Here is a 15429-nt window from a genome sequence, read left to right as displayed (position 1 = left end):
AAGATGAGCAGGCTGGACCTTTTCGGGTTAAAGATGGACTCAAAATGAACTCCGAAACAGACTGCCAGTTTTTAGAAGACACTTTCTTCAAGCAATTGTACAGAAAGAATTCTGCATCTTACAAAAAGATGCAAAAATTTGTACTCAGGTCAATGCTCCATCACATGCATCCAAGTATTCCTCTGCCTGGCTGGACAGTAAAGGCTTGAAAGACCAAAAAAAATGATTGGCTGTCGGGCAGCTGTGGCTCAGTAGGTAGAGCGGGTCGTCCAGTGATCGAAGGGGTAGCTGGTTTGAATGTCCGCATTTCGAAGTGTCCTTGGGCAAGACACTGAACCCTAATTTTCTCCCAGTGGGCCTGTCAGCACCGTGCATGGCAGCACTCGAATCAGTGAATGGGTGGATGTGAGGGTTTCCAAAGCGCTTGGGGCACTGTGATGGATAAAGCGCTATATAAGTGCAGTCCATTTGCTATGTGTTATGGGTCATTGTTCCATGATTGTTCCCAGCTATCATCGGGCAGGAGGCGGGGTACACCCTGAACTGGTTGCCAGCCAATCGCAGGGCACATACAAACAAAGAACCATTCGCACTCACATTCACACCTACGGGCAATTTTTTAGAGTCTCCAATTCATGCATGTTTTTGGGATGTGGGAGGAAACCGGAGGTTCCGGAGAAAACCCACGCAGGCACGGGGAGAACATGCAAACTCCACATCGGGGGGCCGGGAGGAGACCCCGGGGACGACCCAGGACACGCTGGAGAGTCGACATCTTTCAGCTGGCCTGGGAACGCCTCGGGATCTTCCCAGAAGAGCTGGAGGAAGTGGCTGGGGAGAGGGAAGTCTGGGCGTCCCGCTAAAGCTACTGCCCCCGCGACCCGACCTCGGATAAGCGGTAGAAAATGGATGGATGGGTTTTAAACCACGAAATAATACCAAAATGAGAAATAAACACTGAGAGGGTTTCCAGCTCCCCTTTTGGTCCCGAAGGACACGTCGGAGAATCCCCGACTGCAGCGCATCCTGTAAGCGCTCCGACCTAACCTTCTTTGGGGGCCTGAGCTCACACCGACGGAACATAGGTGGCCACAACGCGCCCGTTCCGAACGTCTTGCGAGCCGAGACACCCCGGGCTCCTGACGTCCTGCCTAGGAACTTTTTGCTGTCCTTTTTTTTTTTAACCCCTTTTTTCTTCTTCCTTTCCACCAAATCCATATGTTCCCGGTGTGGACCGGGCTGGCCGAAAATTCGGAAGCTTGACCCGCCTTCCTCAAACGTGTTCAAGACAAGTTAGTCCAACATTGTGGTCTACTAAAAGTACAGATTAGTGCATATTTGAGTTTAAATTAACGAGAACAGGAATCCCCACCTATATGCATTTCACTACACGCTCATTCTATCAATCTCACATCACAAATCAGTTCCCTTTGCCAATGTTTGTCTGTACTTTTGTTTGTTTTGTGTTTTTCTTTGTTCTTTCCCTGTAGATTCCCCATGTTAGATCATAAAAATTTCCATAAAATTCACTACCTGCATTGTTGTGTGTGTTTGGGTTTGAAGAAAAAAAAAACTCTGGAAGTCTAGAAGTCTTATCAAAGTTTTCTGAAGTGTAGCAACCTTCAGATTCCGAGACTGATAAAAAAGGTTTCGTCGCTTCTCCTAAATTTTATCCACATAAAAGCGACGTGGTGCCCCGCTTATATATAAAATAGCTTGATTTATAACGCTGTAATTTAAAATTACGATAAACCGGAAGTGACGTAGGCGTCGCTTCCAGCTCATTCTTTTCTCCTCAATTAATTCAATTTTTATTTAACCCATATCGCTACAAATGTATTTTAAGTAGAGAAGTGAACTGATTTAAAAACAATCAAATTTAACAATAATTAATCAAGATAATGGCACAATTAGTAATCATTGTCAACTCAACAATTTCAGGAAATTGTGATTTAAATTTGATTTCAGGCTAACATAAAAATATTAGTGGTGGGACACGATTTAAATCTACTTTTCGAGTCTCCATGACATTTTAATCAAGTACAGTCCATAACATGACATAAATAAGCAATCTTTTCAATTGAGAACGATTTTGGTCGACAAATTCAAACATTTCAACATTGGGGGAATAATTACTGTATTTCACCCTCTGTGAATTTGTAAGTTGCTGAATGAAATTAACCATTTTTGTGGTTGATTACTGGTCAAAGCAATATAAATATCAGTAAAAATGCATAAATAACACACGTTATGAAATATCATGTATTGTACTGAGTGAAATAAGTATTTGCTCCCCAACAACATAGCCAGAATACTGGCTCCGACAGATTGGCGAGTGCCCATGTTGCACACAACTGCGCACAATCAACCATTTATGAATACACCCGGAGTCAGTTCAAGAAATGAATTTCTTAACTTTCAATCGCTATACCACCATGGAAAAGAACGAAAAGTGCTGTTAAAAGACTTCAGAAACAAAGTTGTAGACCTAAACAGGGGTGAAATGGGTTACAAAACCAGCAGCAGAAGGCTTGGTGAGAAGGTGACAACTATTGCCATCATTATTTAAAAGTGCAAAATCCAAAACAACAATCAATTGCCCTTAGTCTGGAACTCCATGCAAGATGTTGCGTCGTGGAGTGAGCATGATCATTAGAAAGGTTGGGGAGCAGCCTTACACAGGAGAAACCTGTTATTGATCTGAAAGCAATTGGGACCCGAGTCAAAAGACACATGTACCTTAAGTTTGCTTGTGAACATCTGAATGACTCAGAGAAGACAGGAGAAAATTCCATGGTCAGATGAAACCATTTGGCATCGACTTAACTCACTGCATTTTGAGGATGGAAAGGAAAAAAAAAAAAAAAAGGTACGGCTCAAAGAAAACCCTCCATACAGTCACTACATGGAGGTGGATTAAAACTTCCTCTCCTCAGCAAGAACACTGAAAATGGGTCCTGAATGGATCTTCAAGGATGACAATGACCCCAAACCATACTGCCATGACAACAAAAGACTGGCTCATTAAGAAGTATATTAAAGTCATGGAGTGTTAAGGCTTCTTTATACTCGTGCGGGTGGCAACCGCGCTGACGTCACTGCGGCTGTCCCGCGCGCAGTTTTCCTTCATACTCGAGCGCAACCCACACGTGCAGTTTTGAAAATGTACTGCAGTTCACCTCCAATGTCGCTACGGCTGGTATTGGCTAGGACGCCACAGGGTGGAGTTTCCGCTGCATTTTTTGGGCCATTTCCCGTAGGCGTTTTTACTTTCCTTTCAGTAACAAGAAACAAAGCAACAACAATGGCAACCGTGGAATAGTGTCTGCTAGAACAAATGGACCTAGATGACCAGATGATACGTTTAATTATGCTGCAAAATCGATCAAGTAGGCAACGGCGTAGATGGTATGTAGAACCAAGGGGCACGCTGAGTACGTCATCACAGCATGTGACTAAAATCGACCAATCACGAGAGATCTCCACGGCGTTCCACGAGCAGCAACCATTTTTGCCGTGTGCGCGTCAAGCTACGCAAAGGGGCCGCATGGGCCAATTCGTCGGTCACGTGATGCAATGCGGGCGTTGTCAGCCGCGTGAGCGTGGGAGTATAAAGAGGCCTTTAGAGTCCAGAGCGCGAATCCAATAACCTCTGAGGGGAGCTGAAGCTTTGAGTTTCCAAGAAACTTTAAGGATTCATGGAGTTTCTGTTAAAAGGAACGAGACAAAATCCCCCCTGAGCTGTGTGGAAATAAACAGACTAAGGAGTTCATAAACATAGTGTTTAGAGCGAAACCAGACCCAATCAGAATTTTCCATGTTAGTGTGTGCTTTACTTACCCTCTGTCATGCAGAAAACTCTCAAAAAAGCAAGAAGCTGTGCTGAAACAGGGGATTCATTGGCGTGCAGAGCAAAGACACAAGACCTATAAATCATGAAAGAAATAAGAGTTCATTCAATCATTAATATTCTACTGATTCGGAATATGACAGAATACTAATTGTAAGTCTGCATACTCATTATTAGATAAATACAACTTCCAACGAAGGGCAACAAAGGTAAAATATCCTGACAAAAAGCTCACATCAAAGCATTCCATTGATATTTCAGTTACATCAACATAATTTATGGTTTGACTGAAAGCATCTCTAATAAATCCAGACAAGAGCAATAACAAGCATGATGTATGTTTTTTGTTTTAATATGCTTGTTCTGTTCATTTTACTTCTAGTTAAAGAAAAGTCAGCCATTGTACATAGCAACCAATCTCATTTTCCCGTTTTGCCAATTCAGATGTTTTTTTTTTTTTTTGGTTTAAGTCTTTTAAAAGTTGCCCGACCTTGTTTATTGGACCATCATTTACATAGAAAAAATGCTTTTGGAAGAAACTACTTAAATACTTAAATGTTCAGAAAATGCTGGTTCTGCAAACTTATGAAAAGTACCCTGCCGTGAAAAGTATTGGCCCCACTTCTCAAATTCGGATATTTTTGCAGTTTCCCCACTTCAATCATCAAACAAATGTAAATATCAGAAAATATAACCCAAGTGAACTTAAAAAGCTGCTTTTTAAATAGTGATTTTTAAGGAAAAAAAAATTATCTATTCAACGTTACCTGGCCCTGTGTGAAAAAGTAATTACCCCGCTTGTTAAAACATGAATTAATTGTGGCTAATCACAATTTTTGCTTAATTTTCACTGATTACACCCAAGCCTTCGTTATCTCCAGAGCGGTTCAATCAAGAAATCACTGAAACAGAATCTGTCCTGACAAAATCAAGTCGGACAAAACATCTAAAAAAGCTGCAACAAAATGACATGATCCGAAGAAAATCCAGAACAGTCGAAAAATAAAGTAATTGACATCAATCAGTCTGAAAAGGGTTACAAAAGCCATTTCTAAAGCTTTATGATTCCAGCGGACCATAGGGAGAGACATTATCCTTACATGGAGAAAACATGGAGCAGTGGTGAACTTTCCGAGGAGTGGCCGGCCTACAAAGATTACCCCAAGAGAACAGCGATGACTCATCCAGAATGCCACAAAGGAACTCAGGACAAATTGTCAAGAACTGCAGGCTTCTCTTGCCTCAGTTAAAGTCAGTGTTCATGACACAACAATAAGGAAGAGACTGGGCAAAAATGGCATCCATGTCAGCATTCGAAGGCGAAAAGAACATAAAGGCTCATCTTACTTTTGCAAAAAAACATCACAATGAGTCACAAGACTTTTGGGAGAGTATTATATGGGCTGACGAGATAAAAGTTGAGCTTTTTGGAAGGCGTGTGTCTCCTTGCACTTGGTGTAAATGTAGCATAGCATTTCAGAAAAAGAAAACCTTACCAACAGTCACAAATGGTGGCGGTAGTGTGATACTCTTGGACTGCTTTTCACCTTCAGGACCTGGACAACTTGCTGTAATTGATGGAACCATGAATTCTACTCTTTAACAGAAAATCCTGAAATATAATGTTCAGCCATTAGTTTGTAACCTCAAGTTGAAGCGCACTTGGGTTCTGCAAAACAAGCAAGTCAACTTCTGAATGGCTTAAAAAAACAGAATGAAGGCTTTGGACTGGCCTAGTCAAACTCCAGACTTAAATCCGATTGAAATGCAGTGGCATGACCTTAAAAAGGCTGTTCATGCTCTAAAACCTTCAATTTTTGCTGAATACAAACAATTCTGCAAGGAAGAGTGGGCCAAAATATATCCACAGAGATGTGAAAGACTTACTGCCAGATATATAAAACGCTTCATCTCAGTTGTTGCTGCTGAGGATGGCCCAACCAGTAATTAGTTTTAGAGGGCCATTACTTTTTCACACAGGGCCAGGTAACATTTAATAGTTTTTTTCCCCCCTTAATAAATGAAATCATCATTTAAAAACAACATTTTAAGTTCATTTGTCATATTTGTCTGATATTTACATTTGTTTGATGATCCTCAACAAAGTGGGGAAACGATGCAAAAACATGAGAATTTGAGAAGGGGGCAAATACTTTTTACGTGTGTGTATGTGACTGTGTGTCTTGCTGGAGTCTTTTTCTGCAACAGCGTGTACATTGACTGTGACCAGTTGAAACCTAGGACTCAACTAACCAAAATTCTCAACACTAATATATAGAGTAATATGCTGTTGCATAAGTTGGTGTGTGCGTCCATGGTATGGGCCCAAATTATAGTGTGAATAGGGAAACAGTTGCTTAAAAAAAATTGTCATCCAAAGAAGTTTTCAAATACCCACCCAACTTGTGTAAACGTGGCTTCATTTTCGCAGGTACAAATTTATAATTGTGAGAATCTAAGACTGGAGAATTGTTAGGTGTTTATCAAACAAGATTGTAGTTACAGCATCTCATAGAAGCACAGTCGGGAAAAGTATTTGGACAGCCACCGATTATGGAAGTTGTCCCACTCAAAAAAGATGAGAAAGGTCTGTAATTTTCATCATCATCATCATCATACAAGATTAATGTTGTGCATCGTTGGATGCACCTGGGTCGAAGTCGAAGTCAAAGAAGAAGAAGAGGTGGAAAGCGGGTTCTTTGGCAGAAAGAGAAGAGGAAAACACAGAGCCTAGAACTGAATGTGGGGACTTTGAATGTTGGGACTATGACAGGAAAATCTCGGGAGTTGGTTGACATGATGATTAGGAGAAAGGTTGATATATTGTGTGTCCAGGAGACCAGGTGGAAAGGCAGTAAGGCTAGAAGTTTAGGGGCAGGGTTTAAATTATTTTACCATGGTGTAGATGGGAAGAGAAATGGAGTCGGGGTTATTTTAAAAGAAGAGTTGGCTAAGAATGTCTTGGAGGTGAAAAGAGTATCAGATCGAGTGATGAGGCTGAAATTTGAAATTGAGGGTGTTATGTGTAATGTGATTAGTGGCTATGCCCCACAGGTAGGATGTGACCTAGAGGTGAAAGAGAAATTCTGGAAGGAGCTAGATGATGTAGTTCTGAGCATCCCAGACAGAGAGAGAGTAGTAATTGGTGCAGATTGTAATGGACATGTTGGTGAAGGTAATAGGGGTGATGAAGAAGTGATGGGTAAGTACGGCATCCAGGAAAGGAACTTGGAGGGACAGATGGTGGTAGACTTTGCAACAAGGATGCAAATGGCTGTAGTGAACACTTTTTTCGAGAAGAGGCACGAACATAGGGTGACCTACAAGAGCGGAGGTAGAAGCACACAGGTGGATTACATCTTGTGCAGATGATGTAATCTGAAGGAGGTTACCAACTGTAAGGTAGTGGTAGGGGAGAGTGTGGCTAGACAGCATAGGATGGTGGTGTGTAAGATGACTCTGGTGGTGGGGAGGAAAATCAGGAAGACAAAGGCAGAGAAGAGAACCATGTGGTGGAAGCTGAGACAGGACGAGTGTTGTGCAGCTTTTCGGGAAGAGGTGATACAGGCTCTCGGTGGACGGGAAGAGCTTCCAGAAGACTGGACCACTGCAGCCAAGGTGATCAGAGAAGCAGGCAGGAGAGTACTTGGAGTATCTTCTGGCAGGAAAGGAGAGAAGGAGACTTGGTGGTGGAACCTCACAGTACAGGAAATCAAACAAGGAAAACGGTTAGCTAAGAAGAAGTGGGACACTGAGAGGACCGAGCAGAGGCGAAAGGAATACATTGAGATGCGACACAGGGCAAAGGTAGAGGTGGCAAAGGCAAAACAAGAGGCATATGATGACATGTATGGCAGGTTGGACACTAAAGAAGGAGAAAAGGATCTATACAGGCTGGCCAGACAGAGGGATAGAGATGGGAAGGATGTGCAGCAGGTTAGGGTGATTAAGGATAGAGATGGAAATATGTTGACTGGTGCCAGCAGTGTGCTAGGTAGATGGAAAGAATACTTCGAGGAGTTGATGAATGAGGAAAATGATAGAGAAGGGAGAGTAGAAGAGGCAAGTGTGGTGGACCAGGAAGTGGCAATGATTAGTAAGGGGGAAGTTAGAAAGGCATTAAAGAGAATGAAAAATGGAAAGGCAGTTGGTCCTGATGACATTCCTGTGGAGGTATGGAAGCATGTAGGAGAGGTGGCTGTGGAGTTTTTGACCAGCTTGTTCAATAGAATTCTAGTGCGTGAGAAGATGCCTGAGGAATGGAGGAAAAGTGTACTGGTGCCCATTTTTAAGAACAAAGGTGATGTGCAGAGCTGTGGCAACTATAGAGGAATAAAGTTGATGAGCCACACAATGAAGTTATGGGAAAGAGTAGTGGAGGCTAGACTCAGGACAGAAGTGAGTATTTGCGAGCAACAGTATGGTTTCATGCCTAGAAAGAGTACAACAGATGCATTATTTGCCTTGAGGATGTTGATGGAAAAGTACAGAGAAGGTCAGAAGGAGCTACATTGTGTCTTTGTAGATCTAGAGAAAGCCTATGACAGAGTACCCAGAGAGGAACTGTGGTACTGCATGCGGAAGTCTGGAGTGGCAGAGAAGTATGTTAGAATAATACAGGACATGTACGAGGGCAGCAGAACAGCGGTGAGGTGTGCTGTCGGTGTGACAGAAGAATTTAAGGTGGACGTGGGACTGCATCAGCGATCAGCCCTGAGCCCCTTCCTTTTTGCAGTGGTGATGGATAGGCTGACAGATGAGGTTAGACTGGAATCCCCGTGGACCATGATGTTTGCAGATGACATTGTGATCTGCAGTGAAAGCAGGGAGCAGCTGGAGGAACAGTTAGAAAGATGGAGGCATGCACTGGAAAGAAGAGGAATGAAGATTAGCCGAAGTAAAACAGAATATATGTGCATGAATGAGAGGGGTAGTGGGGGAAGAATGAGGCTACAGGGAGAAGAGTTGGCACTGTTTATAAAACAGTGGTGAGGCCAGCAATGATGTATGGATTAGAGACAGTGGCACTGAAGAGAAAACAGGAAGCACAGCTGGAGGTGGCGGAAATGAAGATGTTGAGGTTCGCTCTCGGAGTGACCAGGTTGGATAAAATTAGAAATGAGCTCATCAGAGGGACTGCCAAGGTTCGATGTTTTGGAGACAAAGTTAGAGAGAGCAGACTTCAATGGTTTGGACACGTCCAGAGGAGAGAGAGTGAGTATATTGGTAGAAGGATGATGAGGATGGAGCTGCCAGGCAAGAGAGCTAGAGGAAGTCCAAAGAGAAGGTTGATGGATGTCGTGAGGGAAGACATGATGGCAGTTGGTGTTCGAGAGGAGGATGCAGGAGATAGGCTCTCATGGAAAAGGATGACGCGCTGTGGCGACCCCTAACGGGACAAGCCGAAAGGAAAAGAAGAAGAAGATCGTTGGAATTTGACCGATTCCGGTCCTGATTCCTCATTTCGATTCCAATTCCAAACGATTCTCGATTCTGATTATTTTAGGGGGCTGGGTCAAAAATGTTTGCATGGTTTAAATAAGGGGTATCCAAATAATGAATATCCATTTTCTTAACAGCCGAGACTAAAATGAAAGATTGACTTGGGGTTCTTTATAACCAGTATCAATATCAAACCTATGAACTAAAAGGCAATGTGTGTAGAACTAACCCAATTGACTTTATATTCATTAATTGTTTCAGCTAAAAGTTAATATAGCCTTGTTAAAATAGTTATTGTAGTGACTATGGCCCGGTTGTCATAGCAACCCCCCACCAACAAAAACTTGATAAACTGCATTGTTCCAAGTTGCCCCGCTGTGCAAGATGGCCACAAGGATGCCTGGTTACGTCACCTGGACCTTAAACTAATTAACAGTTCCCCAAGAAATCTGGGCTTCCAGTCATCAAAGACCCCCGTTGGTGCGCAGGCCCAAGACTTTTGTTCAGCGCCGCCGTTGGGGACAAGCATGTCTTCGTGCGCGTTCTTCCTCTGTGGTTTTTGCCGCTTTCTTCTTCGGGGTTGGTGGACTGCAGGTATCGATACTGGGAACCGAAACTTTTTAATTTGAAAAATTCTGAGAGAACCGGAATGTTAGTCCTGGTTCCAATCAGTTCTCGATTCTCAATGCCCAACCCACTACAAATTGGCTGACAATCTCCCTCGACCTAGGGCTCCATGCAAAATCTCTCAGCGATCAGCCCAATACTACATGGGGGACCTTGTCAATGACCTGAAGAGAGCTGGGACCACAGTCACAAACCATTACCATTTGTAACACTACGTCGTCATGGATTCAAATCCTGCAGCACCTGAAAAGCCCCCTGCTTAAGCCAGCACATATCCAGGCCGGTTTAAAGTTTGCCAGTGACCATCTGGATGATCCAAAAGATGATTGGGAGAATGTGATGTGGTCAGATGAGACCAAAATTTAACGTTTTGGTCAAAATTCGACTCACTGTGTTTGGAGGAAGAAGAGTGATGATCCCATGATGTATCAAAAGAACACCATATGTACTGTGAAGCATGGGAGTGGAAAACATCATGCTTTGGGGCTGCTTTTCTGCAAAGGAGACAGGACGACTGATCCGTATTAAGGAGAGGATGAACAGGACCGTGTATCATGAGATTCTGGGCATAAACCTCCTTCTTCCCGTAAGAGCATTGAAGAGGGAGCGTGGCTTGGTCTTCCAGCATGTCAATGACCCCAAACACACAGGCCGGGCAACTAAGGCCTGCCTGCGTAAGAAGCATTGCAACGTCCTGGATTGGCTTAGCCAGTCTGGAGACCTCAACCCAATAGAAAATCTGTGGTGGGAGGTGAAAGTTTGTGTTGGCCAGAGACAGCCCCAGAACATGACAGATCGAGAGAAGATCTCTATGGAAAAGTGGGCCAAAATACCCGTTACAGCATCTGCAAACCTGGTCAAGAGCTACAGCAAACGTTTAACCTTGGTAATTGCAAACAAACGTTTCGTTACAAAGTATTGTGTTAAACTTTTTGATTGTCTGAATATTTATTTTCTGCAATAATATACAAATAGTTTTTTTTTCCAGTCTGTCTATCACAGTTGAAGTGTACCTATGATGGAAATTATAGACCTTTCTCGCCTTTTTAAGTGAGACAACTTGCACAATTGGTGGCTGTACAAATACTCTTTCCCCCCACTGTAAATACAATCCATACAAATCTGTAAATATTTTATATCTTTTCTTGGGACAACACTGAAGAAATGAGACTTTGTGTCAGCGTCATAGCCAGAGGTTGTCTTTGGAAGGTGAGTGTTGCCAGCATTGTTGTAGGCTGAGGTTGAAGGCGTGGAGGATCAGCCAGTCAGTGGGTCAGACCAAACCCCACACACTGCATTAAATTGGGCCATTTGCCTCAAATATTGTTCACAAATCTGTCTAAATCTGTGTTAGTGAGCATTTCTCCTTTGTCGAGATAATCCATCCCACCTCACAGGTGTGGCATATCAAGATGCTGATTAGACAGCATGATTATTGCACAGGTGTGCCATAGGCTGTGGCCACACCTGTGCAATAATCATGCTGTCTAATCAGCATCTTGATATGCCACACCTGTGAGGAGAAATGCTCACTAACACAGATTTAGACCTATTTGTGAATATTTGAGGGAAATGGCCTTTTGTGTATGTAGAAAAAGTTGTATATCTTTGAGTCCAGCTCACAAAAAATGGGAGCAAAAACAAAAGTGTTGCGTTTACATGACCACTGCCTAGGCTGTTAAATGAGCATCATGGAAAAAGGCCCTATATGTTTATTCCTACTACTGCTTTTCTAATTATATTTTTTCACAGTATTCATGTGTATATAGGTGACTTTTTACCTTGTATATATTAGAATTATTTTTGCTGCCACACACAGACGGGACAAAAATTAAATGAGGCAAAAAAAAAAAAAAAAAAAAAAGGTATACATACACTGGGATACCAGCACGTGCAAGCACCTCTGCTTTCATGGCGTAGAGCCTCTCACTTTTACTGATGCCCAGCTTGATCTTCACCCGATCGTGGATGTTGTCTTGGAAGAAGAAGCCGTTATGGACGAAAAAGTCGGCATTGGATCTTGTGCCATAAAAAATGTAGATCTACACAGATGTAATTAGAACACATAATCAGACTTCATCTTAACCGAAGAAAACACTTTCTTCAAAAGCACAACGAATCTTATTATACATGACACGGCAGAATGGTGTGAATGCAGAGGCGTCTGTCAATGCCCTGGCTTTATGTTTGTATTCATCTTGGCCTGCTGGAGTTGTGAGCAAAGTGTGCTAACTTTTTTTTTTTTAATGCCCCACCAGCTAAAAGGTCCACTTCCATCCATCCATTTTCCATACCGCTTATCCTCACTAGGGTCGCGGGCGTGCTGCAGCCTAGCCCAGCTGACTTTGGACGAGAGGCGGGGTACACCCTGAACTGGTCGCCAGCCAATCGCAGGACACAGAAACAAGCAAACAAACATTCACACTCACATTCACACCTATAGGCAATTTAGAGTCTTCAATCACCTTACCATGCATGTGTTTAGGATGTGGGAGGAAACTGGAGTACCCGAAGAAAACCCAGATATCCAGCACTACAGTGTCACAGAAAATGAGGGGTTCAAATTCCTCCTCTATTTCTTGAAGCCTAGGACTTGCTCCACACGAGAAAGTCAAACAGGAGATTGCAGAATCACGGATGCCCAAAGAGTTGCATTAACTTTGGATGGCTGGAAATCTTGGCCGTACATTACGCTAAGTAATATATGTGTTATTTTTTTTTCAATTTGTAAGCAGTTGTGAAAGGGTAACTAATTTTTCTTTAAGCAAATTGCACTATGCCTCATTGTCAATTGTGAGCCAGGTGTTTACAAAAGTACTTTTAAATTGAAAAATACAACAAATTTGTTCAAAGTTATTTTGTGGTGAATAAATACATTTATTAAATTGCATAGCATCATTCCTTGGCATCGGGGTTTCAAATCAAATTGAATCAAATCGCATTGTGTTGGATCAAATTGTGCTGAATTGCACTGCATTCATGAATCGTATCGCACTGCATCGGTAGTTGCTGCCGAAGTATTTTTTTTATGTATCGGATTGTTGGTAGCGTATCAAGATGTGTACTGTACTGGCCACAGACCAGAAATGCACAACCCTCGTGTTTATTTATACAGTGGTGCCTTGAGGTACGAGTTTAATTCATTCCTCGATCACAAGGACTGAGTTCAAGTTCCCCAAAAAACACTACCATTTCTTAAAAATTTTTTAGTTTTAGTTTAAAAGTAGCAGTATATTGTATTATATAATCATAAAAACACAATAGAAGAAAATGTAAAGATATTAACTGTTTTTATGAAGTACAATAAAGTGGTAGTGTTGCTGTAGTTACATTAAGCTTGATTCATTGTTCATAAAATGTTAGTGTAATGTCCGAGGTGTAAGGTGTCTTTCGTCATTATTGTTTCATTTTCTTGGTGCAGCACATGCACACTGTACAGTAAACTCTGTTTATTGAACTCGGCTCACAAGTGAACAGCTTAACAAAACAGTCGTTTCTTTAGCATGTAATAAAAATAACAATAATAATGCATTACACATATAATGCTTTTCATGATACTCGACGACGCTTTACAATTACACACCACTCTCCAGGCATGACCAATAACCCCACGCTTAATCCAATTTTTACATTCGTGTAACATTTGGTTAACAGTTGGATTGAGCGTAACTCGATAAATTTTGCCGAGAGAATGAGGCACAAGGAAGGCATAATAGAAAGGCATCTGTAGTTGTGTTACCAGCTCGGGCGCTACTTTAATGTAGCAACAGAGTTAACCCAACATCTCCCTCACACATCAAAATAACTAACCCTATATAAACGATAGAGCATTATATCGTACGGTAGACTTTTTTTTTTCTATTGCACGATATGTATCGTAATATCACACAGTACAACTGTACAGTTGAGAGATAAGCTATTAAACCCCCTATTAAAGTTGGATTCTTAAGTATTTCCCGAGCGGTGTTTAACACAGGAATTTATTTTTAACCGGTTTTTCTAAACATGGTACAGTGGTGCCTTGAGATACGATGATCGAAGTCTGAAGTTTTTTTGTGATATGAGCTGTCATACGACCAATTTTTTTGGCTTGACTTAAGAAACGAGTGCTGCTGTGTGGTCAGTGAACTCAACAATAAGCAGCAGTTTGGCAAATAGTTAAAAAAAATCATCAAAAAGAAACTTCACGCTGTTTAATGCCACTCCAAGTTCAAATTTACTGTCGAGTTAAACATAAAACAGAGTATTATACCAGTTAATTGGGTGTGTATTTAAAACAGCCAAACAATTGCTTAAAGAAAGGCCCCACTCGCTAATGCGAATTAGTAACTATGTTGCAGTGATTTAACCCTCTAACCAACGGATTGAACACAAAGGGTTGAGCAATAACATGTAGACAATGTAACTAATCACAGTCATATACTCGATGCTCTGCAAAGAACGACTAATATACAGTAAGTGTCATACTGATGAGCTCAGAGAGGAGTTAAGCCATTATTAAGGCCACTCTAGTTCCAGGCAGGACAGGCCCCACAGCAATATGATTGGCTGCTGCAAGGATGCAAGGACTGCCGAGAATGCGTTGGATTCATAATAATGCCATGATGAACTGTATAGCCATACGTTTGTCTTATACTGCCCACGGGTGGCTGAGGTGGGCACACCAGACGTAGCAGCATTCAATATACATCCATCCATCCATTTTCTACCGCTTATCAGAGTTCGGGTCGCGGGGGCAGTAGCTTTAGCAGGGACGCCAGACTTCCCTCTCCCCAGCCACTTCATCCATCTCTTCCGGGGGGATCCCGAGGCGTTCCCAGGCCAGCCGAAGGATGTAGTCTCCAGCGTGTCCTGGATCGTCCCCGGGGTCTCCTCCAAGTGGGACGTGCCCGGAACACCTCACCAGGGAGGCGTCCGGGAGGCATCCGAATCAGATGCCGCAGCCACCTCATCTGGCTCCTCTCGATGTGAAAGAGCAGCAGCTCTACTCTGTGATCCTCCCGGAGGACCGAGCTTTTCACCCGATCTCTAAGGGAGATCACCTGGACGTTAAACTAATTACCCTGAGGCGGAAACTCATTTCGGCCGCTTGTATCCGGGATCTTGTTCTTTCGGTCATGACCCACAGCTCTGGACCATAGATGAGGGTAGGAATGTAGATCGACCGGTAAATCGAGAGCTTCGCCTTTTGGCTTAGCTCCTTCTGTACCACAACAGATCGATACAAAGTCCGCATCACTGCAGACGCTTGTCAATCTCCCGCCTTCTCACCCTAACTCTAAGGGAGAGCCCGGACACCATGTGGAGGAAACTCGTTTCGGATCTTGTTCTTTCAGTCACGACCCACAGCTCGTGACCATAGGTGAGGGTAGGAACGTAGATCGACCGGTAAATCGAGAGCTTCGCCTTTCGGCTTAGCTCCTTCTGTACCACAACAGATCGATACAAAGTCCGCATCACTGCAGACGCTTGTTGATCTCCCGCCTGTCGATCTCCTGTTCCATTTTTCC

General features: G+C 42.7%; 1 protein-coding gene across 1 annotated transcript in view; it reads right to left on the bottom strand.

Annotated features, from left to right (window-relative positions):
* Window positions 1-15429, bottom strand: part of setd3 (SET domain containing 3, actin histidine methyltransferase) — a 119323-nt gene that overhangs the window by 14182 nt on the left and 89712 nt on the right. Inside the window, 2 exon segments of the mRNA XM_061794983.1 lie at window positions 3841-3926; window positions 11795-11961. Of these exon segments, the coding sequence (XP_061650967.1) occupies window positions 3841-3926; window positions 11795-11961 (253 nt within the window).

This window comes from Phyllopteryx taeniolatus, chromosome 13 (genome assembly GCF_024500385.1).
Source record: "Phyllopteryx taeniolatus isolate TA_2022b chromosome 13, UOR_Ptae_1.2, whole genome shotgun sequence".
In the NCBI taxonomy this organism is placed as follows: Eukaryota; Metazoa; Chordata; class Actinopteri; order Syngnathiformes; family Syngnathidae; genus Phyllopteryx; species Phyllopteryx taeniolatus.
Note: the sequence above shows the minus strand (reverse complement) of the source record. Positions and strands in the feature narration are given on the sequence as shown.